This window comes from Mustela putorius, unplaced genomic scaffold (assembly GCF_011764305.1).
Source record: "Mustela putorius furo isolate JIRA1106 unplaced genomic scaffold, ASM1176430v1.1 tig00000695_pilon_pilon_pilon, whole genome shotgun sequence".
NCBI lineage: Eukaryota > Metazoa > Chordata > Mammalia > Carnivora > Mustelidae > Mustela > Mustela putorius.
In genome coordinates, this window is record NW_025421447.1 from 8,204,473 (window position 1) to 8,231,680 (window position 27,208).

At 55.4% G+C, this 27,208-nt stretch overlaps 1 protein-coding gene across 4 annotated transcripts in view; it reads left to right on the top strand.

Annotated features, from left to right (window-relative positions):
• The window catches only part of NTN1 (netrin 1), a 173,012-nt gene that overhangs the window by 118,157 nt on the left and 27,647 nt on the right, over positions 1–27,208 (top strand). For 3 of the 4 annotated variants that reach the window (XM_045083375.1, XM_045083374.1, XM_045083373.1), the window contains exons 4-5: positions 7,633–7,782; positions 10,125–10,178. In XM_045083375.1, the coding sequence (XP_044939310.1) occupies positions 7,633–7,782; positions 10,125–10,178 (204 nt within the window). Of the gene's footprint in view, positions 1–7,632; positions 7,783–10,124; positions 10,179–10,640; positions 10,838–27,208 lie in introns of those variants that run through there. The other variant, XM_045083376.1, reaches the window with a different exon arrangement.

Sequence of the window (27,208 nt, forward strand, 5' to 3'; positions counted from 1 at the left end):
GACTATCTGATCACCTTAGTGCCTTCAGTGAGCTGTGATGCATGGGGGAACCGGCCCTGTCTGCTGGAGGGGCTCCGCCCCGGTGTCTGCTGTAATGCTGTTGCACACTCGCTCTCAGGGATGGACGTGCTTTGGGAGCAAAAATGACACATGGGGTGCACAGCAGCATTGAGTGCCCAGTAGCTGCTTGTGGAAATGCTGAGGAGACATGTGGGATGCGCTGTGTGCATGTAAATGTACATGTACATGTACATGTAAAAGTGCTATTGAGAAGGGCCTGGCAGCCTCCTGGGGGTTCCTGGCCAGCGTGGGGTCGGGAGCAGGATGCAAGGTCCATGCTCGTCCCCACTGCCCTGCTACATGGGGACCCAGGTGCTCTGGTGCCTCCTCATTGAGCTGCCGTCCAGCCCCCATCACTTGCCCCAAGCCTGTGTGCGTGGACACACACACACACACACACACACAGGCATACAGGCACACACACACACACACACACACACAGGCACGCTCTCTCCCCATCTCCATCTCTCTCTGGGAACCATCTGTAGGACCCATGCCTTCCGCCTCAGCTGTAGATCAGGTGCAGGAAGGCTATGGTTAACTAGATCACGGAGGGTCAAATAACCCAGCTTGGGATTACGGGGCTCCCCTCCCCTTCCTGCTTTCTGCACCTTGATCCAAGTGGGGCAGGGGAGAGGCAAGGTAGTGCAACTTGAAACATTCATTCTTTTGTGCCTTGTTAGCAACTGCTGGGAGAAAGGAAAGCATAGCCACAAAGGAGGTGGACACAGACAGAGTGCTGAGGGGAAGTTTGTGCATAATTTGCGGACATAAATTATCCTCACTCCCTTGTGAGTGTGCAGAATTTAGGAGTGGGGAGTGTTGTGCATGGAGGTTGCTGACGATCTAGGATGTGAGGGGATTACCTTTTGTGCTGCCCCACTTCTTCCCTCCAGGGAGGGAATTTGGCCCAAGTTTATGTACTGACTGCATGATTATTGAACACCTGCTTGCATGTAGCAGAGGGGTGGTTCCAGTGCTGAGCAAGGCAGATACAATCCCTTGGAGCTCACTTTCTGGAGGGAGGTCAATGGTGAAGAAAGGACAAAAAGTAAGTAGAAGATTGTATAGATTGTGGTGAGTTGTGTCGAGGAAATACACAGGGTGGTAGGAGAGCATGTCATGGTGGGGGGTGGAGCCCCTCTGCCAGGTGGCCAGGGACGACCTCTCTCAGGACAGAACATTCGAGGTGAAATCTGTGATATGAAAAGCAAGAGGAAGCTGAGGAGTGTGCAGTACCAGCGTCCAGAAGCAGGAAAGGGAGCTGAGGCGGTTGAGGGGCAGTTCTTGGGAGCGTGGACGGGAGGAGGACCCAATTCAAACAGCATTGAAAGCCATGGTTGGGGGGGCGGGTACAGTCAGGAGAGGAGAGACTAGAGTGATGGATCTGGCTTACTTTTTAAGATGCTCCTTCTATAGGATGTGCCATGGATGGGAGAAAATGTTCCCACATCACAACGGGACAAAGGCCATGATTCACAATACAAGAAGAACTCTCAAAATTCATCAGTAAGAAAACAGACCACTCAGTTAGAAATGGGCGACATACTTGAACAGGTACTTACCAAAGAAGCACAGGTGGCAATTTAATACATAAACCGTTATTAGTCATTGGAGAAATATAGATTAAAACCATGAGATACAATTGTACACCTATTAGAATGTCAAAAATACACAGTACTGCCAATTCCAGGCATCAGCAAGGATATGTAATGACTGGAACTCTCATACACGGCTGGTGGGAATTCAAAACGGCAAAGCCACTTTGGAAGACAGTTTTGCAGTTTCTTATAAAATTAAACATAGACCGGCTATAAAAGTTTGCAGTCTGTGTACCGTGGAGCACTACTGGGCCATGAAAATGAATGAGCAGTTGCTCAGCAGTTGCAGCAGCTGGGACACATCTCAGATGCGTTTGGCTGAGTAAAGAAGGCCAGGCCCAGAGACTCCGAATGGTGCATCCATGCATCGTACATACTGGACAGTCCCAGAATACGATGTTCTGAGAAGGGGAAGCTAGAGGGACAGAACAGATCCGTGGTCCCCAGGAATTGGGGTGGGGGTGCTGGCCGCAGACAAACATGAGGGACTTCCTGGGAGAGTTGGAATATTCTATATCCTGATTGGCGTGGTGGTTCCGGGAATCTACACATGCGATAAAACCCGTAAGACGGTACAGCCAAAAAAGTGCTGTTGCTCCATGCGAGTGAAATGATGATGGTGATTGTGAGAAGTTTTCCATGGGGCCCTCTGACAGCCTGTCTTTGGCCCTCTTGCTTGCCATCTCATGTTACTCACAGCTCTGAGCTCACTTGCCGACCAGTCCCACTCAGGTCGATCCCCCTTTGCTCCTCCTCCTGCCTGGGTCCCCGAGCCTGACCCCACCGGTCTACCACCTTGCCTCAGGTCCCCTCCATTCTGGAGCACCCCAGCCAGCCTTGGTCAGCGTCCATGTTTCTCTTCTTGGTGGCAAGTCCTCCTCACCCCGTTTGGGGAAGTGGAGAAGAAGCATGTTCTTGGGACACCACTTAGTGCCCAACATGTGTCCTCTTTGTCCTCCCCCAGCACCACCTCTAGGCGAGGGGGTCTCCCAGTGCTTCCCCTAAGAGGCCCAACACACATACGAAAGACATGGGAACCCTTCGGAACTGAGTCTGGTTTTCTTTGAGGACGCTGACCCTTCTGTCTCTGGGCACTACCCTCACCTGCACTGAGCATGCTCCAGCCCTCCTCCTCCTCCTGACGGTCCTCCCTTCCTCCCTCTATCTCCCTCTTCCTCCTCCCCCCTCCTTCCTCCTCCTCTCTTCCCTCCTCCCTACCTGACCTCCCACAGCAGCTGGAGCTCAACCTGGCCCACACCGAGGGTCCTGACTGCCTTTACCTTCATTGTGGGTGGCAGCCAGGCACACAGACCAGTCTCACCAGAGCAGAGAAGAACATTCCCCCCCTCACCCAACACCCCAACCAGACATGGCTCTTGGGCCTCAGGTGACCTGGTCAGCTCTGGGGAGAGCCACGTTCACTAACAGCATGATCAGGACCCCCAGGCTGATTGTCTTCCTTTTCACAAGGCCAGCGGTTGGCCTAGGGAAGAAGGTGCTGGGTCCAGGCTTAGCACAAGATGTGTACATGTGTGAGCTGTGATGACCTCTGAAGGCAGGGTCAGTGTTGTGATTGTTCTAAGTCCCCCCTCCATCCTGGAGCAGCTCCCAGGGGGTCTGGGTGCCAAGCCAGCTCCCATCTCCTCTGCAGGGATGTCCCCTGGAGGGTCCTGCCTGACCCCTGGGGCGGGGCGCCCTGGAGCTAGGTGTGCAGGAAAAGCAACCAGATCTCCTGATAGGGTGCAGGAAATCTGTGTGGGCTGCAGTGGATAAGGCCCGCCTTAGACATGCATCCTCTCCTGATGGAGGCCGTGAGCCTTTCGGGACCCAGGACAGGGGGCGTTGGGAGAAGCTGGGAGAGGCAGTGCTCGGGGACAAGCAACCTGGGATCAGGACTGTCTGCCTTTCTGGTCAGCTTTGCCAGGGTTCTGGGTGTGGACAGAAGGCCTGGTGCACCAGGCAACGTGTCCCTTGGGCCAGGACTGCAGTGACCTCCAGCAGTGTGGGGCGAGGAGGGGTTGGGGGTGCTGCCAGAGGCCTTGAAACCAAAGACACCAAGCATTGGACTGTTAAGGTGGCAGACCACCCGTGGTCCAGAGAGAACGAGGCACTAACCCAGAGTCACACAGCGGTCCTGGCAGGACGGGCCCGGACCCGGGTGTGCTGACGCCTCTCCCAGAAACTGTCTGTGTGCCCTGAGCTGGCTGTCCCTGACTGATGGCCTAGAGCAGAGATGGCCCAGGCTTCCCTCCACACTGGGAGGCACTCCCCCCCCCCCCCCCCCCCCCCGCGCACACGTGAGAAACCTAACCCTGCCGTCTTCTCAGGGCCCCGGGCTTCCGTCCGCTCTCACCTTCCTCTTTATGGAAAAACCCTAGGGTAGATTGGTTCCCATGACCAGGTGCTGCCTGCCCTATGCACACGGGGTGACCTGCCACAGAAGGGATTGACCTCCTCCAGAAGAGTGGCTCGCTTCCAGGGAAATAGGAGTCACCAGCTGGCCTTCCCGTGGCAGGAGGTGCTCTGCCCCAGACCCTGTTCTCAGAAGGATTAGGGAGGCTCTCTCCTTGGCCTCTTACCAGACCTCTTGCCCTGGGGGGTTGGGGGGTGGGGAAGACCTGCACTCCCTCCTCATCCACATCCCCCCACCCCCCTGCTTGGCCCCGCCCCTCCATTGCCCTGCCCACTGAGGTCCCAGGTGAGCCTGTGCGGAGAGGGAATAGGAGTCTGTGTGTTTGTATCTGTGTGGGTCCAAGCATGTCCATGTGAATGTAAGTTGGGAGGAGTCTGTGTGTGTGTGTCGGGGTGTGTTTCCGGGCTGAGCAAATACAGCGGAACCCCTTTGGCTTTCTCTCCCTAAGAGCAGGGGCCCGGGGCCTCCTTTGTAACTGGTGGGTTCAGACTCCCTTGGTCAGCTGCTTGTCTCACCCCAGGCTGCAGAGGAACCCACAGTGGGGCACGGTCACCTGTCTCTTGTCCCCAAACCTTGAAGCTCACCCTTCTTCGCACAGAGGACAACACTTGGGCTTTCCTTGTGTGTGGGTTTTGGAAAGAAGGTCCTTGCTTTTGTGGCTCTGTTGCTTGGAATGGAGAATGAGCGCATCGCAAGTCTGCTGGGATTACATTTGGTGCCGGGGAAACAGAAAGCCCGGCAAGCCCGGCAAGCGGGGATGTCTCCTTCTGGACCAAGAAGTGCAGAGGGGGCTGTCTGGAGAGGGTGAGGGTCTCCATGATGCCCTGAGAGAGCAGGTCCTTACCGCCTCCCTCCGCTGGGGCTCTCCTGGGCAGCCCACAGTCTCGTCCTCTGTGGTCTGGCAGACCCCATAGGAGGGCGGGGGACCCGAGGCGATGATGTTTGAGAGCATGTGGATGCCCTCACGTGTTCCCAGGTATCCAGGCGATGGTGTGCCCAGAGGTGACCTGAGTAGCCTTCTGAGGCTCCCCACCCCCCCCTTTAGCACCCCGATGGCTTCTCTTCCCGGAATGGTGAATTTTCATGGAAGCCCAACCAGCCTGGCTTGCTGCCTCCGTCAGACCAGCTGAAGGGGACGGGGGCTCATAGTCTCTGTGAAATCTGGGGAGAAAGATGGGAAACCCAGCAGCAAAGCAGCCCCTTCCTTAATCAAAGGACGGGCCCAGAGGATGTGCCGGCTTCCCGCCATCCACCCCAGCCGATGTCAGCTGGCGCCCGTCCCCCCACTCCCCACCAACCCCGCCCCGGGTCTCATGAGCCCTGGCAGCTCACAGGTTACCAGCTACGAGGGGCCACGGGCTAGGGCCATGCCACCCAGCCAGAGCAGCCCCCTGAGATTCTGCTCTGCATGGCTCCTGCTTCGGGAAAGGTGACCTGTGCCGCTGGGAGACCTGGCTCTCAGCCCTCAGAGCCCGAGCATCCTTCTGTGACCTCCTCGCAGCCAAGTGCAAGGATCCAGAAGTTACTGGCACACAGCTGTGTTCCGTCAGCGCGGAGGGGAGGAGGTCTTGGCACGAATCAGAGCGTTACCAGCAGGCTTGCAAAGCAGGCCACGGGAGGTCAACTGGCATGGGCCTCGGGCGTGCACATCCGCCCGGTGCCCCGTGGCCCCCACTGGGCTTGGGACAGCGGGGTCCCGTGCTGTGGCCCTTTGCATTCATGTGGCCACCTTAGAGACGCTGCCCCGGGCCCGATCCCCCTTCCCACCACAGGAGCGGGGTTTCAGGGCACAGGGGAAGGTCAGAGGGCTTCTCCGGACATGCCCTCCTCCCAGCAGCATCCTCAGTCCCAGTCTTTTCTCACCACGAAAGAAGAGAAAATGAAAGACCAGCGGCAGGGGAGGAGCTTGAATTTAGGGGAAATGGAAGAAGACAAGATCCTACCAGAAGGATTTACTGCTGTTTACAGGGAAGAGACGGGGAACTCACTGTCCTCCCGTGGATCCTGCACCAGGAGAAACCCGCTGACAACCCCCCACCTCACCTCACCGCACCCCACCCTGGGCTGCTGTGGGGCACCCGCATCCTCTCTGTCCCTGGCTCGTGTCCCCTGACCTCCTCTAAGCTGACTGGGGAGTTGCCCACGGCCAGGACCCCCACCCGGAGAGCTTCCAGAAGCTCCCACATGTCCAGACTCAAGTTTGACAAACCCTCACGTTCCTCTCCTTTCTGCCTCCTGCTTCCAACTTCTCCTCTTCGGCCATTCGGGAACCCCGGACCGACTTGGGGGGCAGAGGGGGCGAGTTCTCAGCGGCAGGCTTGCGCTCACCAAGCAGTGCTGGCTGGACGCTGTGCTCGCACTTCTTGTGTTGGAGGGTTTTTCCCCCATTTGGAGCAGAAACACTTAGCAGCTTCTTGCAGATGGCTCTCCCCACCAACACCCTCCCGCCTCCATGCCCCACACCCAGGCTTCCCTGGGGAAGGGGGTGGGCAGCGGAGGGAGAGACTTCATGTCTGCCTCGCCACCCCCCCGCCCCCTGAGCGCACCCCTGGATTCCAGGAAGCAGGAGTGGGCTGGGAACGCGGGCGCCCTGTCCGTGTGGGCACAGCTCCTCTTGCCCGAGCCGCCCAGGCTTAGTGGGCACCTTGGTTGCTTGGGCTCCTGGAACAAAACCCCACAGATGGGGTGGTTTTGACAACGAGCATTTTACTTCTCACAGTTCCGGAGCTGAGACATACAAGATCGGCGACCCCAGTTCCCGTGTTTTGGGGGAGGCCGGTTTCCTGGGGCAGGGGCGCAGCCTTCCTGCTGCGTGCTTGTGCAGGGACACTCTCTCTTCCTCCTCCTAGAAGGGGCTCACCCCAGCCTTCCAGCCTGTTCCAGAGCAGGACAAGGGGTATAGGGGAGCTGTGATGAGCAGCCCCTGACCTCCACCTCCCAGCGCGGCCGCCCCCTTTCTGCAAGGGCCCCAGGAGGGCCCTTCCCCTCGCCACTCTGCACATCTAATCGGGATATTGAAATAGATGGTGGCCGTGGCCTGGTCCTGCGGTTTACGGTTGGCACCTCGGGCCTCCTGGCTGTAGATCAGGGCAGGCGTGGTAGCCTGGCGTGTCCGACCTCCCTGCCCACCCCCTCGGGCCTAGCACACCCCCAGTTTGTATGCGGTCCACACCTGGGGGCCTAGGAAGGAGGCATGGGTGCAAAGGAGTGAGGAGACGCAGACTTACCCTGTAGGGATTCAGACTCTTCTGCTGGTGATGAGCCTGTGGGCTGTGCCTTCCTGGAAACATCGTTTTGTGTCTGCTTTCCTCTCTTCCCCTCGGGGCTTTGGAGGGGCTCCCCTGCTCCATTTCCTGCCTGCCAACACAGCCTTTCATGACGGTCCATTTGGACTTCTGTTCCCCATTTCCTTCTGTTCCTGGAATGTGTGTGTGTGTGTGTGTGTGTGTGTGCTTGACCGGGCCTGCCTTCCCAGCGTGGGGGTCCATGCGGTGCTGTGGGGGAGGGGCCAGCCACCCCCCACCGCCCTCTGACCTTCCTGTCGCGTGTCCTCCACAGCCTGCGATTGCCACCCCGTGGGCGCGGCCGGCAAGACCTGCAATCAGACGACGGGCCAGTGCCCCTGCAAGGACGGTGTGACCGGCATCACGTGCAACCGCTGTGCCAAGGGCTACCAGCAGAGCCGCTCTCCCATCGCCCCCTGCATAAGTACGTGCCCCCTCCTCCTCTGGGCTCCGGGCTCTGGCTGGGCTCCGGGTTCGGGGCGGGTGGTAGATTATCTTCCCTGAACCCTGCTGATATGCAGCTGCTTGAACGCTTTTCCACGGGGGACGCTGTACGAGACTCCCCAAGCTGGGAGCTCAGCAGAGGCAGCCTGCTCTTCTCTGTCCTGAGAAAGATGGAATTGTCCACTCCCAGGGGGAAGCAAGCCCTGGACCTGAGGTGGCCTTGAACCGGGGCGCGTCATGGCGGCTGTCGCGGGAATTCCAGGATCCCCAGGCCCTGGCAGATTGGGAGCAGAAGGGGCTGATGCTACAGGCTCCCATGCCTGTGCCCCCACGGCCCTTACAACGGACGGTGACTCCCCTTATAGTCCTGGTGGCCCCTTGGACCAGCTGCTAGCCCCCTAGTTGCTGGAACGAGAGCAGGGGATGGGCAAGATGGCAAGGGCCACTCAGGGGCCCTGGCTCGGAACAGACTTCATGTTTTATAACCGGTAGGACTCTCCCAGGTGTTAAGAGTGGATGCTTAGTCTTGGTTGGAAGGCAAGACCTTGGCCTTCCCCATTCCTTGTGCAAGACTGACCTAACCCAGAAGGGCGAGCAGAAAAAGGGGCAGATCCCAGCGAAGTAGGCAGACCCGAGGGTTGAGGTTGGCATCTCTAGAATGGGACTTAGCCCAGGGATTTGACCCACCACCTGTTTTCGTGGGGCTCAGTGTTTTCTTTTAATAATTCTTTAACGATCGAAACCAAAGTCAGAAGGCGAATATTTTATGACACGTGGGATGCGTGCGATGAGAAGTGGCGTGTCCGCGAACTTACACAGGGACGCAGGCATGCCCGCTGTGTACCCGCTGTCTGTGGCTGCGTGGAGCCCTAGCGAAGCTGAGTGGCTACAACAGAGGCCTGTGGCCCACGGAGCTGGCCACATTCACCAGCTGGCTCTTCCTAAGAGAGTCCGCTGGCCTATGGCAGTCACAGGGGTCTGATCGTGGCAGATAACCCAAATCCCAGCCCCCTGGGAAATCGAGCTCCGCATTTCTCCGGCGCAAGCCCCTTGACACGGTTTTCATGACCGCCTCTACGCGTCAGAGTCTCGCAGTCTGCAGAAACCCTTCTCTTCCATCTATCCAAAAAGCTGCAAAGTGAACATTTCTAGAACGCCAGGAGGAAACCCAGCACTGCCCCCAGGGGTTGTGAAAACATAAGAAAAACAAACAGAGCTCAGAAGTGGCTGGTACCTCCACTTCAGAGCCTCCCCAGGGTAGGGGGAGGAGGTTGACGTGGAGCCAGTGGCCCCCAGTCGTCGGGGACAGAGACCTGGGGAAGCCGGATTTCTCACTCTGCAACCTGCTCTGGCAGAGGCCAGGTGTAGACTTGGCCATCCGCCCTGGGGTTTCTGGGAGCTCCAGCTACGGGCTGTGTTACCAGGGAATAGGAGGGCTCCTGCCTGTCAGGTCACAGCTCTGGGAGACGGGGGCAGGAGTGGCCCCCCGAATGGAGGGCTGGGTCTCAGGCATGCCCCCCAGGCTGGCCCCCCAGCCAGCAGCTGTCTCCCAGTTGTCTCCACCCACCAAGCCTCAGGACCCAGCTGATCTGTCTGGAGGTTGAGGGAGGTCTTTGCCGGAAGAGTCAGCTGGTGGCCAGAGTCCGGGGGATTTGTGGAGACTCCTGTGACCCCCCCCCCCCCCCGTTCTTGTGGTCCGGCCGCAGAGGAGGCAAGTCCCTCCCCTTGGGGACTTTTCCAGAGACTGGCAGGACCTCTTCACCTTTCCTGAGCACAGGGCGGAGTCAGGGGCTGGTAGGAAAGAATTGGCTTTCCAGGTGGAAAGGGAGCGACCCCAGTAAAGCACATGCTTCTCGCAGGCCCTTGGGTTGTCCTTAGTCTTCAGGCCACCGAGAACAGCGCCCACCTGTGGGAACCTGGACCAGGGGTGCAGACCCCTCTGCATGCATGCCTCCCCAGGCCCCTCACATGCAGCCCCTGCCACGGAAGGCCTCCTCGCCCACCTGGGGAGGTCAGAACAAAACAGCCATGTCATGTGGGAGGTCAGTCCTCCACGCTGTGGGGCCGCCCTGCCTGCTCCCCACTCCTGTTCCTGCCACTTGGAGGGACAGTACTCAGAGGAGAGGCAAAGCCACGTTCTGGGCCCCCCCCCCCCCCCCCCTGCTGGCCGCCTCCAGCTCCCCGGCCCTCCTCGGCTGGGGCTGAGGAGTAGGGAAGGGAGGAGGGCCCAGGGAGGAGTCTGTGTCCTGCTCATCCTCTTCCAAGGTCAAAAATAACGTCTCCTTCCCTCGTTGTCTCTTCCTCCCACCCCAAACCTCACAGAGATCCCTGTGGCACCACCGACCACGGCCGCCAGCAGCGTGGAGGAGCCAGAAGGTAAGCGTGTCCCTCTTTGCCAGTGGGGATGGCAGGGTGGGGGGAATCAGAGCTACAGGACTCCCGAGAGCGCTGCTGGGTGCCTTTGGTGCCCCACAGGCCGGATCTAGGAGGAGGAGCCACAGGGCATTTTCCCAGTGATGCCCCCTCTAGGAATCAAAGGGAGGGGGCTTCCTTCTTGCCCCAGCATGTGGGTCTCATGAGGGACTGTGGCTCATGCACAGTGAGCACAGTCATGCTACAACCCCTCCCGCTCATCCCCCCAAGAGCAGCAAGGTGCCTGTGTGCCCCTTACCGTCCAAGCTGGGGCACATACTCCTTCCTGGAGCTGCCGAGAAGGCAGCAGGTGTGGAGGTATCTTGAGCACAGGGGTCCACGAACAGGGCTCGGGGTGGGGGTGCAGGGAACCGGGAGAGGAAGAGCATCGCACCCTCACTGCCCCTCACTTCTGCCTGAAATCAGCATCTTTCCGTGGGCCGCCAGCCCCCAGCGGGGTGGGGGCAGGGGGCAGCACATGGAAGTCACAGCGAATTTCACCCCACACACGAGTCGGTGCAGAGATCGTGAAAATCTGTGTGTGTTTGCTGGCGCTTTGCTTCAGAATGACGAAGTCACCGGGCCCGCTGCAAGATCCTGATTTATAATCATTAATAAAGAAGCGTCTGTATTACAGAACTGTATCGTAGAGCTGGGTTTTGGGGAAAATACTCGGATAGGTATAGTTTAGTGTGATGCGTTTCCTTTGTGCTCCGGTGTGTATTATTTGTGCATTTAGAATTACTGCTGGGAGAAAGGGCCCCCGGGGATCCCCTGGCCCTTGGTACTGGAGGGGTTCTGCAGCCTGGGCTCTGGGTACAAAGAGGGCTTGTGGCCTGGCTGGACAGGGGGTGCCTGGTGGAGAGCAGGCCAGGCCTGCTATGAGGTCAACAGCCCGCAGCTAGGAAAGGACAGAGTCCCTGCGGCCACACCGTAGAAAATCACCGAGATCTGGGTCTTGGGTTGTTGGGCAGTCTGAAGTCCCCTTTGTTTGAGCTGCGGGGGACCCTTCCAGGAGAAACAGCAGTGGCAAGGCCTGGTAGAGAAGTAGGGTTCCCCAGTACCTGGGAAGTGGGACGAGGGGGCTTTCTGTAGAGACATAATTCAGACGAACCTCCCCGTTTGTCCAGCGCTGGGGCAGTGGGGGAGGGGCAGTTTGGAAGCTGGAAGACATTTCCCTCCAGCGGATGCCGACTTCCTCCTTGTGACATGGGTCACAGGAGGACTCACCCGGGCACGGTCCTCCTCCAGGCGGCGTGCGCAGCTGGGCCAAGGCCAAGTTAGGTCCTGGCCTCTGTCTGTCTGTCTGTCTCTCTCTCTCTCTCTCTCCCTGCTTCTGCAACTTGACTTGAAAATGGGCAGCCATCTCGGCTGAGGAGGGAAAAGTCTCCCGCACAACCTGACTACTTAGAAACACTTGCAACCTCCTGTGGAGGGGGGAGGTGGGCAGGTGTGATGCTTGTCCCGTGCCCGTGGCTGTGGCCTGAGCCTTTCTGACCTTCCTCCGGGGTGCTTCCAGGTGCCCTGAAGTCCGTGGTGCTCCCTCGGGGGAGCTGAGGCTACTCCCAGGCCCGGAGCACTGGACTCCGGAGGCGGCCACCGCCGCACAGAGCCTGGCTCGCCTGTCTCAGCAGGCTGGGGCGTCCTGGGCAGGAGGCCAGGGGGCCCCCTGGGAAGCGGGGCTGGGAGCTCATACTTCCAAGCCTGTCGATTCTTGCAGTGTTTGAATAGGGAAGCCGTCTGTGCCAGGCTGCCTGAGAAAAGCTTGTTTACTTTTGCCTGCGTAATGGAGGAGAATTAATAAACGGAGAATTTGTCCTGAAAGCTGATGGACATAACCTCAGCCTGAACCCATTCCCCTCGAAGGGCCAGCTCACTCGGTGAACACTGTCCACCTGCTCACGGAGCTGGCTGGGACCCTCTCTGGGGATGGGGAGGTGAGGAACGCCTTGCCCATGGGAGGTCTGGGGGCCCTGGGTGGGGGGTGGGGACCAGAAACGGGTAGGAAGGGGATCGGGACCACCCACCCCAAACCCACCTGCTTATGGTTGCAGAAACCTCCCAGACCTAAAAGAAGGCCACCTGACTTCGGTGGCTCTCCGTCAGCTCCGAGGCGATTGTCAGTCTGCACGTTTGTTTGGTTCAGCGGAAGGAGCGTGGTTTGGAGCTGGGCGCCACCTGGGGTTGGTTCTCCACTGGTGTGAGGCCTCGGGCAGTGACAGGTTTTGTCCACAGTCCCTTACAGAGCTCTCCGTGGGCAGGAGCGTCCGGGGAAATGGTTGACGGCTGGCAGGGGCCGGCCTGGTTTGTAGCGTCTGCCGAGTTCCTTGGTGTAAACACTCCACCTGTGGCCAGTGTCCCCCCCCGCCACCCCCAAGCTGGGGCCCTGCGACGTGCCTCCTGCAATCTGCTCCAAGGTGAGGCATGGATCTGGTCAGCCAGCCTTCTGGGGGGGTCTGGAGAGAACCCGGGGAGCCCCCAGCTGTAGGAAGGACCTCACCCACAGGTGCTCCCAGGCGTGGGTGCCAGGCTGGGGCTGACCTTACACATGTCCCCTTTGGTAGCCTCTCAGCCCTGCCATCTTTTTCATGGAAGATCGGTCTATATACACCTGCAACCTGGATTAGCTTGGCACTCTCTCGTTTTTGGCTTTCGTTTTGCAAGAGAAGCAATAGATTGGGTACTGATAACACAGGCCAGGTTGCTGGGGGGCCGGGACAGTGGGGAGGAAAAAGCACTAGCTAAATATGGAGCTCTGGGGCCTGAGTTTTGCCTAGTCTGGTTTCCTGAGACAGTTGTGTGTCCCCCCAACTCCCAGCCCACTATCCACTCGGGATACGTTCCAAGACCTCCAGTGGATGCTTGAAACCGTGGATAATACGGAACCCTGTTCATACTGTCTTTGCTCATATGTGCCTACCTGTGCAGGGCTTAATGTATAAATCAGGCACAGTGAGAGATGAACAATAACTCATAATAAAATAGAACAACTATAGCAAGAGACTGTAATAAAAGTGACGGGAATGAGGTCTCTTGCTCAATGCATCTTACTGTCCAGTGCTTGCCTGTCTTCTGGTGAGGAAGCGATGGGGACGTGCGCATGTGAGGCAATGAAGAAGGTGAATCGAGCCGAGCTGAGCTCTCCTGCCCGCTCACCTGCTCACGACGGGGAGGCGAGACTTATGGGCCTGAGGATAGGTGGGGAGGGTCAGCTTGCTGGAGGTCTCTTGAGAGGACCTTGGGAGGGAACAGGTGGTGCTGCCTGGGGTGGGGGTAGGGCAGCTGAAGGAACTGCAGGGCGGGGGGTGGGGGTGGTCTTTGTCACAGCCTTCCCAGCAGCTGCTGTTAGACCCCCAACTTAGCGGGGAGTTGAAAACCGGAAGTCAGTTAAAGGTCAAGAGCTTGCCTCCATGAGAGCTGAGAGGTGGAGACACCCCAGATGTCCATCACTGCATAAATGGGTAAACACGGTATGGCCTGTCCGTACGGGGCACTAGCATTTGGTCACAAAAAGGAATGAGGTACCGATACACACGAGCTTTGCAGAGTGAGAGAAACTGCGTAGTGTGTGATTCCATTTATATGAAATGCCCGGAATGAGCAAATCCGGACACCATAAGTAAGATTCGTGGTTGCCAGGGACTGGGAGGTGGGAGGAGTGGCAAGTGATGTGTGATGGATACCTCCTTTTTGGAGGTGGCAGGAAGGTTCTGGAACTAGACCAGGGGGATGGGTCATGTTGTGAATGTGCTTAATGCCAATGAATTGCCTCATTGAAAAGGGTGAGAACGGTAAATTTTAGGTGTATTTTACTGTAATTTAAAAAAAATTGCTGGGACGCCTGGGTGGCTCAGTTGGTTAAGCAGCTGCCTTCGGCTCAGGTCATGATCCCAGCGTCCTGGGATCGAGTCCCACATCGGGCTCCTTGCTTCAGCAGGGAGCCTGCTTCTCCCTCTGCCTCTGCCTGCCACTCTGTCTGCCTGTGCTCACTCTCTCTCCCTCTGATAAATAAATAAAATCTTTAAAAAAAAAATTGCTTAAAACATGCTTAAGGTCAAGGGTCCAAGAGATGTGAATGTGGGTAGCTTGGGGAGAGCTGAGTGGACAGCAGGAGCCATGGGGACAGGGGGCTGGGGCACAAGCAGCCATCGGGGACATGCTTGCCCTCCTGTCCCTTTGATCACTTGGAGAATTTAGAGGCCATGGGTATCTTCGAGCACCTTCTCACGTCATCTCTACACAGGAGTGGCTCAGACAGCTTCTGTGCCTTCCAGGCGTTCAGCAGGGATTATGTTCCCTCCCGTTATGTAAAAAAAGTCTGGCCACACAGCTTGCATCCTCTTCCTCCTTTTGGGGGTCATTGGGTTTTCTGAGCCTTCAGTACTCCTGCTGTAGGAGAAAGGGACCCGTGGGTCCATGCAGGGGGTGCTGCTGGCAGGAGCTGGGGTCCCTGACCATGTAGGCAGCCAATGCCACTTGTAAGAACAGAGTCTGTTAATGGACTGAAATCCTGGTTTTCTTTTCTTTCTTTCTTTCTTTTTTTTTTTAAAGATTTTATTTATTTGTTTGACAGAGAAAGATCATAAGTAGAGAGGCAGGCAGAGAGAGAGGAGGAAGCAGGCTCCCCGCTGAGCAGAGAGCCCGATTCGGGACTCAATCCCAGGACCTTGAGATCATGACCTGAGCCAAAGGCAGAAGCCTAACCCACTGAGCCACCCAGGCGCCCTGAAATCCTGGTTTTCAAAGGTGGTATGAAACGGAACATTAGCCCATCCAGGTTCAGCTATTTCGGTCATGACCATCGGATAAGTGTGACCCCCAGGAGAGGTTGGACCAGACGCATGATGAAAGATAAATAGATTCTAGCTCAGCAAAGAAGGGGAAGGAGATGATGTTCATAGAACTCTTACTCTGTGCTAGGCACTCTTCTCAGTTATTAGCTGTTAATCATCCGTCCGCCCCCCAGATGAGGTGGGTACTGTTATTGGCCCCCATGTTGCCCAGGAGAGACGGAGTCACAGAAAGGTCCAATAGGAACCATAGGCAGCGCAGCTGGGATCCCAGGCAAAGTCTCCTGGCCTCGGAGTTAACCTCCATGTCATTCTGTCTCCAGGGAGCTATGCTGGTTGGCCAGTTTAGGATAATTTTTTAATATATCTTCTGGACCATGTGGTAGCATTCTACCAAAAGACGAACCAATGCATCTGTCGGGACCGAAAACCAATGTAGAGGCAGAAGGGCAGCTGGTTAAAAGCTTCTATGTTTTTGCAAGTGTCTGTTACAGTGGCTCTTGGGGGTGTGTTGGCAATGTGGTCTATCAGCATGGGGGGCTGGCATGGCTGAGGCCACAGGTTCTGGGCATGGAGGGCCATGCAGAGCTCTCTATTTTTGGTCACAAGGTGGCCCTGAGCACTATGAGGCAGATGAATTGGCTTGTAGAAGAATATTTGTGAAATGGACAACCAAAGATTAATATCCTCAATAAATAAAGAGCTCTTATAATTCAACAAGAAGGGAGAGATTCCATTATAAAATTGGGTTGAGAGAATGAATTAGAAATTTGGAGAATTTATACACATGGCAATAAGCATCTGAAGTCTTATACTTACTGGGGCGGGGTGGGGGGGGCAGGCGCCTTTCTCACACACAGGATGATACTTGTATCCTAAGAACATGTCAGTAGAGAAACACCCTAAAAACTGTTACAATGGGTAGGAGCATGGCCAGGATTAACCTTAACACAATTAACATTCAAAGGGCAGTAACTTTTCTTACGTATCCATAAGAACAACATAAAAAGTGTCCTAGTGAGTGAAAATGTTAAGGGATGTCTGCCCTGTAGTAAGTGATCAATGAAGACACAACATTTGTATAATAGAAACAGAAGCCCAATGAGAACAGTACCAGAAATATCAAGTATACAGAAATAAGTGTAACCTTTAAAGTGCAGAATGTAGATTTTTTTTTTTTAAACGAAGGGTAAAACTTCTTGAAGGGACACTATGGAAAATCAGAAAAATAAGGGGGGGGCGGAGAAAAGGAAGATCTTACCACATTCTGGGAGGGTGGGAGTCAAGACCATAAAGTGCCAATTCTCCCCCAAATAATCTGTTGGGTTAGCATGATTCTTGTCAAAATTGTCATGGGACGGGACAGGATTCGTAAGTTCAGCTAGAAAAATAAATACTCATAGGCAGGAATTTTTTGAAAAGAAGAGTAATGAAGGGTAACTTGGCCTACCAGAGTTTTACAGTATTATAACCAGGATATTTAAATTAGTGTGATAGAGAAATTCCACAAGCTGAGTAGAAGTCCAGAAATAGACTCAAATGTAAATATAAGAACTTAGTAGATGGTAAAGCTGTGATTACTAATCAGTGAAGGAAGAATGACTCAATCAGTAAATGATGCTGGGAAAACTGACTATTTATTTTAAAATAATTATAAATGATATTTCTACTACAGGCTGTAAGCCAACATAAATCCCAGTGGAGTAAATATTTCTATATTTTTAATGAATCCTTAAAAGTCCTAGAATAAAATATATCAGTGTCAATGTAATCTTGGGGCAAGGAAAGCTTTCTAAATATGATACAGGAGTCATAAATCATAAGGGGAAAGATCCTAAGTTGAAAAAAGTGAAAAACTCAGTCTGTCAAAATTTTCTATAAGCAACAGAAAGACACACTAAAAGCAGAGAAAAATAAGTGTGATGTGGATGACCAAAGATTAATATCCACAATAAATAAAGAGCTCTTACAATTCAACAAGAAGCGGGGGAGATACTGTTACAAAATTGGGTTGAGAGAATGAATTAGAAATTTGGAGAATTGATACACATGGCAATAAGCATCTTAAGTATTATACCTACCTATTAATAAAGAAACAGCATTAATAATAATACTATTTTTAAACTTACTAAATTGATAACCGTTTACAAAACAAAAAGTAATTCCCTGTTTTGAAGGCATTGGGGAAACAGGCACTCACCCACTCTGGTGATGGTAGGTCAGGTTGGTACTGCTTCTTTGAAGGGTGATTGAACAACACATATCATAAGGTATCTTTGACCCCACACTTTCATTTCTAGGAACTTAGCCTAAGGAAGTAGTGATGTGTACCAAGATTTAGCTACAAGGTTCCTTTTTGTGTCATTGTTTATAGTAACAAAAGAGGGGAACAACCAGATGTCTTTCAGTAGTGTTACTCAGTTATGGGTTCTCCATATAATTACGTTGTAGGAGAATATTGAAATATGAAATGGAAAGATATATTGCCAAAGCAGATTACACATGGAGGGTCAACTTTGGTGAACAGTGGGATCATATGCATGATTAATGATAAGTACATTCTGGAGGGTCAGCTTTGGTGAAAAGTCTGGCTTGTAGAACTTGTTAAGTAAATGATTTCATTGTGCTCACATATTTCTGTGGTTCTTGGCGATGGGGCTAAATTTGCCCCTCTCCCCCAGGGGACATTTGGACATTTCTAGAAGACATTTTTTTTTTAAAGATTTTATTTATTTGACAGAGAGATCATGAGCAGGCAGAGAGGCAGACGGGGTAGGGCAGGGCAGGCTCCCTGCTGAGCAGAGAGCCTGCTGTGGGGCTCGATCCCAGGACCCTGAGATCATGACCGGAGCTGAAGGCAGAGGCTTAACCCCCTGAGCCACCCAGGTGCCCCTGGAAGACATTTTTGATTGTCACCACTGGAGGGAGGGTGGTGTTGCTGGCATCCAGTGGGGAGAGATCACCCCAAAGACACAGGGCAGCACCCCCAACAAAGAATTATCCAGCCACATATGCTAATACATGCCTTCAAGGTGGTACACCGGCACAGGATAAAATCCCATGTGTTCGCTCCAAAAGTATTAAGGAAAGATGTCGCCACATTCATAGACGGGCTCATTTGATACTTGGGACATTGAAATGGGGGGCAGCTGAGGGTTTAGAAAGCGATATTTTCTCAAGTCAGCAAAGAAATCTTGTGTTCACCTAGGAAATGTTTGCTAGTCTGTTTTCCATGGAAAATGTGGCCCAATCTAAAATAAAACCCCAAATTCTCAGTGTTCCTATAAATTGCTGTATTTTGGAATTAACGTGACTTAACAAATTGTTACACTTTTTATTGTGGAAAAACCTCAGAGCTCCAGGGAGGACAGAGTGGTGGATACCCCCATCCCTGTCACCTAGCCTTAGTGAGTTACCTTTTGCCCTCTTTGCTTCAAGCATTTAGTTTTTTTGCTGAAACATTTTTACTTATTGTATTTTATTTAAGATTTTATTTATTTATTAGAGAGAGAGTGAGAGAGAGCATGAGAGGGGAGAAGGTCAGAGGGAGAAGCAGACTCCCCATGGAGCTGGGATGCCGATGTGGAACTCGATCCCGGGACTCTGGGATCATGACCTGAGCCGAAGGCAGCTGCTTAACCAACTGAGCCACCCAGGCGCCCTTTCCTGAAACATTTTTTTTTTTTAAAGATTTTATTTATTTATTTGACAGAGAGATCACAAGTAGGCAGAGAGGCAGGCAGAGAGAGAGAGAGGAGGAAGCAGGCTTCCTGCTGAGCGGAGAGCCCGATACGGGACTGGATCCCAGGACCCTGAGATCACGACCCGAGCTGAAGGCAGCGGCTTAACCCACTGAGCCACCCAGGCGCCCCTCCTGAAACATTTTTAAAGAAAAGCTTAGGGATGCCTGCGTGGCTCAGTTGGTGAAGCGTCTGCTTTTGGCTCAGGTCATGGTCCCAGGGTCCCAGGATCGAGTCCCGCATCGGGCTCCCTGCTCAGCGGGGAGTCTGCTCCTCCTCCTCCTCATCTGCCTTTATCCCCCACCTTCTTGTTCTCTCTCTCTCAAATAAATACATAAAATCTTAAAAAAAAAAAAAAAGCTTAGACATTACATTTCACCCCTCAATATTTCAGAATACCATTTCGGACAGCTTAAGGACACGTTCCTAAATCTTCTCCATAACGTGGTTACACCTGACAAAATGATGAACCAAACGTCGTTTGTGTCAACTGGCACCCAGTCGGCCTTCAGACTTCCCGCGTCCTTTGTAGCTGGGTTTGCCCGAAGGTTTCGTTGTTAACGCGCTGTGCGCTAACGGGTTTTACAAAGCCTTGTCTCCAGAGCCCCATCTCGTCCCTGGGCACGGGTTGCTTCTGAGGCCATAACGCATGTGGGGTGGCGTGTCCGATGACAAGTGCGACATGTCCACCATCCATCACCGTCATTAATCTCGTGGCTTAACGAAGGGGCTGGACCACGTCCAGCCTGACTGTGGCCCACGCTGTGCCTTTGGGGTGGGGGGTGGGAGGTGTGAGCTCTGAGCCTCCTTTAGGGGAATGTCCCTGAGGAGGGGGAACCGCCACAGCAGAGGACATGAGGGAACGAGACACCATCGTGAATCCTTGCCACACTCCTCCGTGGTGGGAGCAGAGAGGTTCCCCAGTGATGGACCATGTCCATCAGGGTGCAGGGTGTGAAGCCTGGTTTCTTGGTCCCACTGTGGCTCCAGCAGGCCTGGAGAATTCTTAGTTGGGGTGTGGGGGCTCTCCGGTGCATCCGGGGATGTTGCACGCAGCCCTGGCTTCCCCCCTCCAGACAGTCGTGATAATCCAGGGTCCCCCAGGGGACAGAACACTCCAGGAAGGGAGCCCCGAGGCCAAGCCCAGGGAATGTGCGGCCCGTGTGCGGGATCTGCTTTGTCCCCCCTGGTTGGGGACCGCGCTGATCCCAGACTGATTCAGTTGGAATGCATGGAATTGCCATCTTCTTTGACCATTGGTGACCCCCAGGAAGGGCAGTTTCAGAGAGCCTAGCTTACTGTTTGCATCCCCTTGGCCAGGAGACCCGGCTCTGGGCAGCCTGCCCGAAGCAGACCTCTTTCCTTCCTTCTCACTCTGTCTGTCTCTCCGTCTGTCTGTTTTTCCCTGCCCTTCCTTCTGTCTCTCTTCTCCTCCCCTCTCCCACACCTTCCTTATTCCTTCTCCCGCCCTGGTCCCCTCCCCCTCCCCCTTGACTCTCCCCTGTTGGGGGTCTGCACAAAGGCCTGGGGCAGGGGTCAGGGTGGGGGCGAGCAGGGGGTGGGGGGAGAGCACACTAGCCCACCCCCCTGCCTGGGGACTCGGTCACCCCAGGGAGCACAAAGGAAGCCATTTGCATAGCGGGTTTCAGGACCCCATTGTTTCCTCTGCAGGTGGAAAGGGCCACCAGCCTGGAGGAGGATAAAGGGATGAGCGGGGAGGCTGGGGGAGGCCAGGGGAACAAGTGAGGGGCGGAATATTTAGCCCTTCCTGGGAGCTCTTCCCACTGGGGACTCCAGGGGATGGCTGATGGGAATGGGACAAGTGACAGGTGTCAGTGAGAGAGGGGATTGGAATCCCTGGGGTGTGCCCCCGTGTCACACAGATGTCCCAGGGTCCTTGTTGGTGAGCAGGCTGCGGAGCTGGACAGAGGAAAGCTAGAAGCCTCTGCACAGGGTTCCTGTTGAGGCCCCGGGCTGGGCACCGGTGGGCGGTGCACCGTGGCTGGGCTGTGCCAGGAGGCTGGCAGAGTCCCGGAGCCCATGGTCTGCCCTCTATCTTAGGACTGCTGTCAGCCTCGGCCCCAGCAGAACCTCTGCAGCCAGGGCCCTGGAGCAAGTAAGGCTCCCCGTGCCCAGGGGTGGGGGTTGGGCAGCACGTGCAGTGGTCCCTTCCAATTCTTCTATACCTTGCATTTGTCGCCAGGGCGACCTCGCAGCTGGAGCACCAGGAGTTGACTTTCTCTCTGTTTCGGAGTCTGGAATTCCAAGATCAGGGTGTCCCGGGGGGGTACCACGCGGTCTGTTGTGGGTCATAATGGCAGCAACCTTAAACCATGTAGTTTTTTACTTAAGAGCATGGATTGTATTTCATGATTCTCTCCCCACCCCAATTAAAGTGTCCCTCTAAGCTAATTGATAGTTTGGCGCTTGGTCTTCTCAACACAAGGAAGCCCAGTGGGCGACCTGATCTATCCGGCTCCTCCCGGCTGGTCAGGAAGCCGACTGAGTCATAGGGCCCCCTGGCCCCTGGGATTGGGGGGTTGCCTTGGGGGCTTTTCTGGGTCTGTGTTGAAAGGACCATGGGGGATTTAGACCATTAAGAGGGTCAGGACCCAGGGGAAGGGAAGGAGAAGGGGAGAATGGACTCGGGCGTTATCTGCCTACTGACTGGGTGTCCTCCTTACTGTGGACATAGACCTTCAGGGTTGGAGGGAGCAACGTAGCCTTGAGGCGGGGAAGCTGCCAGCTGCCTCCTCCTGCACCTAGGGGTGATGTCCAGACTGCCCTCTAAGCCGCACCTCCTGCTGTTCTCTGCTGCTTTGTCCCTCCGCCCCTAAAGTTGTGGGTCCCTGCTGCACTCCAAGGCTTGGACACAAAGATTGGGGACTTTGTGTCTTGGGACCCCAGGGCAGAACCATCTCTACTGGACTGGTCAGGGTCTCCCTGGGGAAAACGACGCCGAGTGTCATTTGCCCTGTTTTATGATCTCTGCTCAGTAGCGAAGGTCTCCGTAGGATTGAGAGGAGAATGTTGTTTCGTTTGCTGAGATTAGAAATGGGCTGGGGTCCAGGCTGGATTGGGCTTTCCACCCATTGCCCTCCCCTGCCCCCTTCCACACCCAGCAGGTGGGACCCACCCTCAGTTTCCTGGCCAAGCATTCCTTCTGCCCCACAAGGCCACCTCCTTCGGTGTCAGGGTTGGGAAGTCATTCAGTGTCGGCAGCAGATGGAAAAGGCTCTGACAAGGTGGTCATCTTTTCAGGCTCCGGAGTCCAGGACTGTCCTGGCTCTGGACTTCATTCCTGCCCTTTTTCCTTTTGTGACAAAGGTACTGCTGTAGACGGAGAAGAGGTGAAGTGGCAGCCATTCTTTGGGGTTATTAGGGGCACCGAGACAGAGGTTCTTGCGCAGATGATTTACTGAGGGTTGTTCTCGGGAGAAGTTGGTAAAGGAGCAAGGGAAGGACAGGGTAGCAGAAGAAGCTAGGAAAACATTTGGGTTTGTGAGAAGTCTGGCCCCAAACTGATCCCGTGGAGAGTTGAAGAGTGAATCACACCACAGTTATCGTGCTTAAATGTCAAAGGACTAGACAGTTATACCTGCCATGTAGCCTGGCCATAGGCTGTGGACTGCCTGCCCCCACCCCCGGGAGGGGGGTGTGCAACTTCCCAGCTGTTTGCAAGCAGAGCAGTTTCCATCAGCCAAGGGCAAGCCTCAGAGAAGGTACAAGTGGGAGCCGTTAGCCGCCAGCACCTGCAGCTGGACGTGGGTGCGCTGGCCCCATAAGGGGGCTCTGGGCCGGGTACCAACCACATCTGCTGTGCCTCCTACGCTGTTTTAGGGGAAAACACGTTTTACTGGGACTTGGGGACCACCTGTAGGTCTTGTGTACTCCAACCTCCCTACGCTGTAAAAAGACCTGGTGGTTATTCTCTGGGGTCCCGTGTCCCCACTCTGGTATCCAGCCAGTCAGTAAGGACTGTGGGTTAGGGCAGGCAGTGGCCACTACAAGAGGCGCTAGCAGCCCCACGCAGGTGTTTCTGGTTGGTTGGCTCCGTTCCAAGCAGTGAGGCAGGGGCCCAGGCTCCTTCCATCAGGCCTTGGAGTCATCACTGGTTTGGCAGGAGAGAGCTTAGGGCCCCCGTGGGAGGCTTGTCTGGGCATCACTTTTTCCCGCCCACACGTCCCGTTGGCCAGAACTCAGTCACATGACCACACCTGGCTGCAAGGGGTGCTGGGTAATGTAGTCTGTAAGCCCAGGCGAGACTTCTCCGGGTGTCACGCCTACCCTTGTCCCACTGACCAGAACCCAGTCACATGACCACACATGAGTGCAGTGGGGGCTGGGAAGTGTAGTGTGTAAGCCTGGGTCAGGGGCTTGCCCAGGCATCACTTCTCCTTGTGTCCTATTAGCGAGACTTCAGTCACGTGGTCACACCTGAACGCAAAGGATTTTGGGTAATGTAGTTCGTAAGCTCAGGAGGCGCAAGAACCGAGCACACTCTTTCGCCATAGACCTTTGTTCGCTCTGCTTGACTTCAGGGGCCTCTGTGGCCACCTCTGTCATCGTGGTGCCCCAGTTATTGGCACTGGAAAGAGATGGCAAACTGTGAGGGCCTTTTTTTCTGTGTAGGAAGGACGGGGGAGGGGGTGTGCATCTTGCCGGACAGCTGCTGGGATTTGGGGTGTAGCCACCCACCCCCACCCCCACCCCGGGAAAGTAAGCAAAAACCACACCGAGTTCCAAGGCATGACCTCATTGGCAGTGGCTTAACCAGCTTGGCCAACCCGCCAACCAACCAGCCGGCAGACACTACAGGGCTACAGGCAAACCCCCTTTCATGACCTTCCTGGGGAGCCCCAGCTTAGCCTCCCCCTCCCTTGCTCCCCTGAACCACCCTCCAGTGCAGACAGCAGCTCCGGGCTGTGTCCACCATTGGCTCTGGCTGGAGCAGTGTTTCGAGAGCCAACTGCATCCCCATCGGGACAGCTTTGTTTTCCCTGCCGAACACAAAATCCCCTGTTCGCTCAGAGCGCCGACAAGGAGACCCCCGTGGGGCCGGCCCTGTGGGAGCAGATTCCGGTGAATGCAGCGCCCCGAATGGCTTCAGCTTATTAAAGGCGAATACACGGGATAACTCTGCCCTCCAAGTGGGAGCCAGAATGGAGGGCACAGAGCTGCTCCAGGGGATTAGCAAGCGCAGACGGACACTGGCAGGTGCAGCCTTTTCTGCAATTTGGAAGGGCTTATGGAATACGGATCCTGCGCTCTCTAAATCCTTGCCTTGGCCTCTTCTGGGCTGCGGGCTGCAAGTGGGGATTTCTTGTCCAGCCAGGCTCGGTGATGCTTTTCGAGGACCCTGCACCCCTCCGTTCCCAGCATTCCTTGGGAATTCCAGTCCGAGGACTTGTGCTCTCGTCTGTTTATTCGTTCCGTCTTCATTCGTTCATCCCGTGCACACTTCCTGAGGGCCGGTGCGGGGGCCTGTGCTGTGTTTACAGAGATGATGGAACCCCGTGGAACTCTCCCTGAGTTCAGGGGACCATGCGGGAGAGATGCACGGATGATTCTGAATCAGACCGTTAACCCTGGGACAGTAAGTAAAGCCAAGTTGATCATGTGTCAGTAGCCCCCCCGCGGGGCCTTCCACGGGCCTCCCAAGGTCAGCCTTCGTGAGAGCCCTAGCTGGGTCTGTTCCTCCTTCATCCAAAGCCACAGGTCCAGGGTAGCTCATCACCAGTGCAGATGACGAGCAGGAGAACCTGTGGCATAGCTAGAGATTTGGGGTCCTCAAGCAAAACTCCTAGAATGTCCATCTGCTGTGGCAGAGTTGACATATGATAACAGCTTAGGGGGCTGTATTTCTCTGGCTCAGAGGCAGATTCAGTCTCCATGTCATTCCCATGTAGAGATGGGACCCCCGCCATCTGCCCCAGCCGGAAAGCCCTCATTGAGCTGTGTTTGTCCTCTCTGGCGGGTTTGCTGGGCTCATCTCCGGTGCAAGGATTTTTGTTCAAGGTTTTGTTGAGCATGTTATAGTGGGTAAGGGGGACGAAGGGGGTGGTGGGGACCTCGAGCCTACCACAAAGCCTGCTCTCCCAAGGGCGGAGGCATGTGAAACCAGTGGGCTCTGAGTAACTGTCCTTGAGCTGGGGGTTTGGTGGGGCACAGGCTGCTATGGCCGGTTACTACTTACGGGAGCTGGTGTTTGTGGAGGCTGGATACGGAGCTGAATGGTGTCCCACACATATGCCCCCACCTCCGGGGGTCAGAGCCCGCTAGTCTTTCTGCACCCAAATTTTCCCAGCAGCCTCTCTGGGAGGCCTGTGCCTGACGCGTCTGGGGCGCCCTCCAGTACTGGGAGACGGAGGCCAAGCCTCAGTTGGAAATCCTGTGTCTGGGGAGTTCTTGGATACCGAAGAGGTGGTTGGTTACAGAATGGCAGACTGGTATAAACGATGACCTTGGCCATCTCTTGACAGCCTAGGTGTGTCCAGGTGGGGAGGGCAGCACAGGGATGAGGCCCAGGATGTCTGCTGGCCTCTTGGTGACCTCCAGCCTCTAAGCCCTGCAATAGTCAGGGGACAGTGGCTGTGCCTCCACCAGGAATGTGAAGACTTCTAGAACTTTCTACGGGAGTGGGGAGTGGGGAGGGGAGGGGCATTTGCATGGTTATGTGGAGCCTTTTGAGAATGCTTTACTTCCCCAAGGCAGATACACTACCCTCGTTCTGCATGTGGGAAGGTAGAGGTTTGGTCTCCACGGGGCGGATTTCAGTATCTGCCAGGGTTCCTCCGTGGCTGGAGGACGACAACCACCCCACCGCCAGGACGGTTTGCAGACACCTGAGTCACAGTTCCTTGAAATGCCATGTACCTTTTTTTTTTTTTTATCATTTCGGATGGAAATCTTTCCCAGATGCCTCGCCAGCTTTCCCTCTCCCTGAGCGGTGCCCACTGAACACGATCCCGCCTTTCAGGTGCTGCGGTGGGTGCAGGGCAGGACAGTGCTGGGATGCTGCCGTCATCCCGAGGCTGTCCAGCTGTGGTAGGACCACTTGCCTCTGTTCTCCGTGGCCCTCGGACGTACCACATGTGCTTCTCTTGGTCTCGTCATTTCCTGCCTCTCCACCTTCCGCCGGCTAGCCCCCCTCCTCCTCCCCGCCATGGGTCAGTCTCCAGAGGGGCCCCCCACTCTCTAGATCTCTCCATCCTTCCATTCCGTGTTCTGGGATGGCGCCGACAGCATCCATTCTCAGTCCATAAGGAAGGATGCTTAAGCTATGAACAGAGACCCAAAGGGATTTGCTTTTACGATGGCAGTTGGGCTGCTTGGACCTGCTCCTTCCTGGTTCTCCCCTGCCCTGTCCCTGAGACAGACAGGTGACCTCCGCTTCACCAGGACACTGTGGTCCTGAAGCATCTTCACGCTCTGCCTAGATACCCGTGAAGGAAGGAGGAGACAGGACTAGTCCCTTTGGCTCTCACTTCAGATAGCCGAGGAACAGAGAGTTTAATTTAAGGCGAGGGACTTCTGAAAGCTGCGGTTTTGGGGGTTTGGGGGAAATAGGGAGGCTTGGGACGCTTTCTTCGAAGGTCTTGTGGGCTGATCTGTTGGGTAGGCAGGCGGTGGGCTGGGCTGGGCTGGGCTGGGCTGGGCTGGAGTGGAGAACGGAGGCCACCTGTGGGAGTTACGGAAACAGGTGAGGTCCAGCTCACGGAAGTCCTGCTTAACGTAAACTCAGAGGCCTGGTGAGGCAGATTTAGGCTTGGCCTGGCAGCAGGCAGGGGCCAGGGGGGGCCGGCCCACCTTCGAGAACCCTTCCAGTGCAGAGAGGCTGGGCTCCCTGGCCTGTGCCCGGTGTATCATTCGGAATAAACCACGGATGGCAAGAATGTGTCAGCTTTGCCAGGGAGCACTGAGAACAGGCTGATGAGTTCTGGGATTGACTGTGAGGTCTGCCATGAGCTCGGCCCGGGAGGCCGTCGGCCCATGGGCTGCCTGTTCGCTTTTCCCGCCCCAGGCTTGCTCTTAAGCCCTGTCTCCTCCAGCAGGCCTCATCCCCCTACCCCGGAGATAAGTTGCTAACGATCAGGCCCTACAATCAGGAGCCCCCAGTTTCATACCCACTTTCCTCTCTTTTTTTTCTTTTTCACCCTGCCTGGGGTCTCGTTTGACGCTAAGGGCCAGAAACTCCTCTGCTGCTTCGGGGGGTTGGGGAGGGAACGCCTCCCAAGACCCTTGTAGGAGGAGGAGTCTGTCCCTGGGTGCCGCGGTTTCCTGAGCACCTGAGAAGGGCCCAGGGGCAGCTGGTGTTAGTAAAAGTGACGTGTCCCCGCCAGCCGGACACCCGGGACACCGGGCATTCAGGGCCTCAGTCTTCTCATGTTTGTGATGGAGATGGCGGTGCTGATCCTCGAGCCCGTCTCCTCAGAGGTTGTTACGCCGCTCAAAGGCTGCGGGT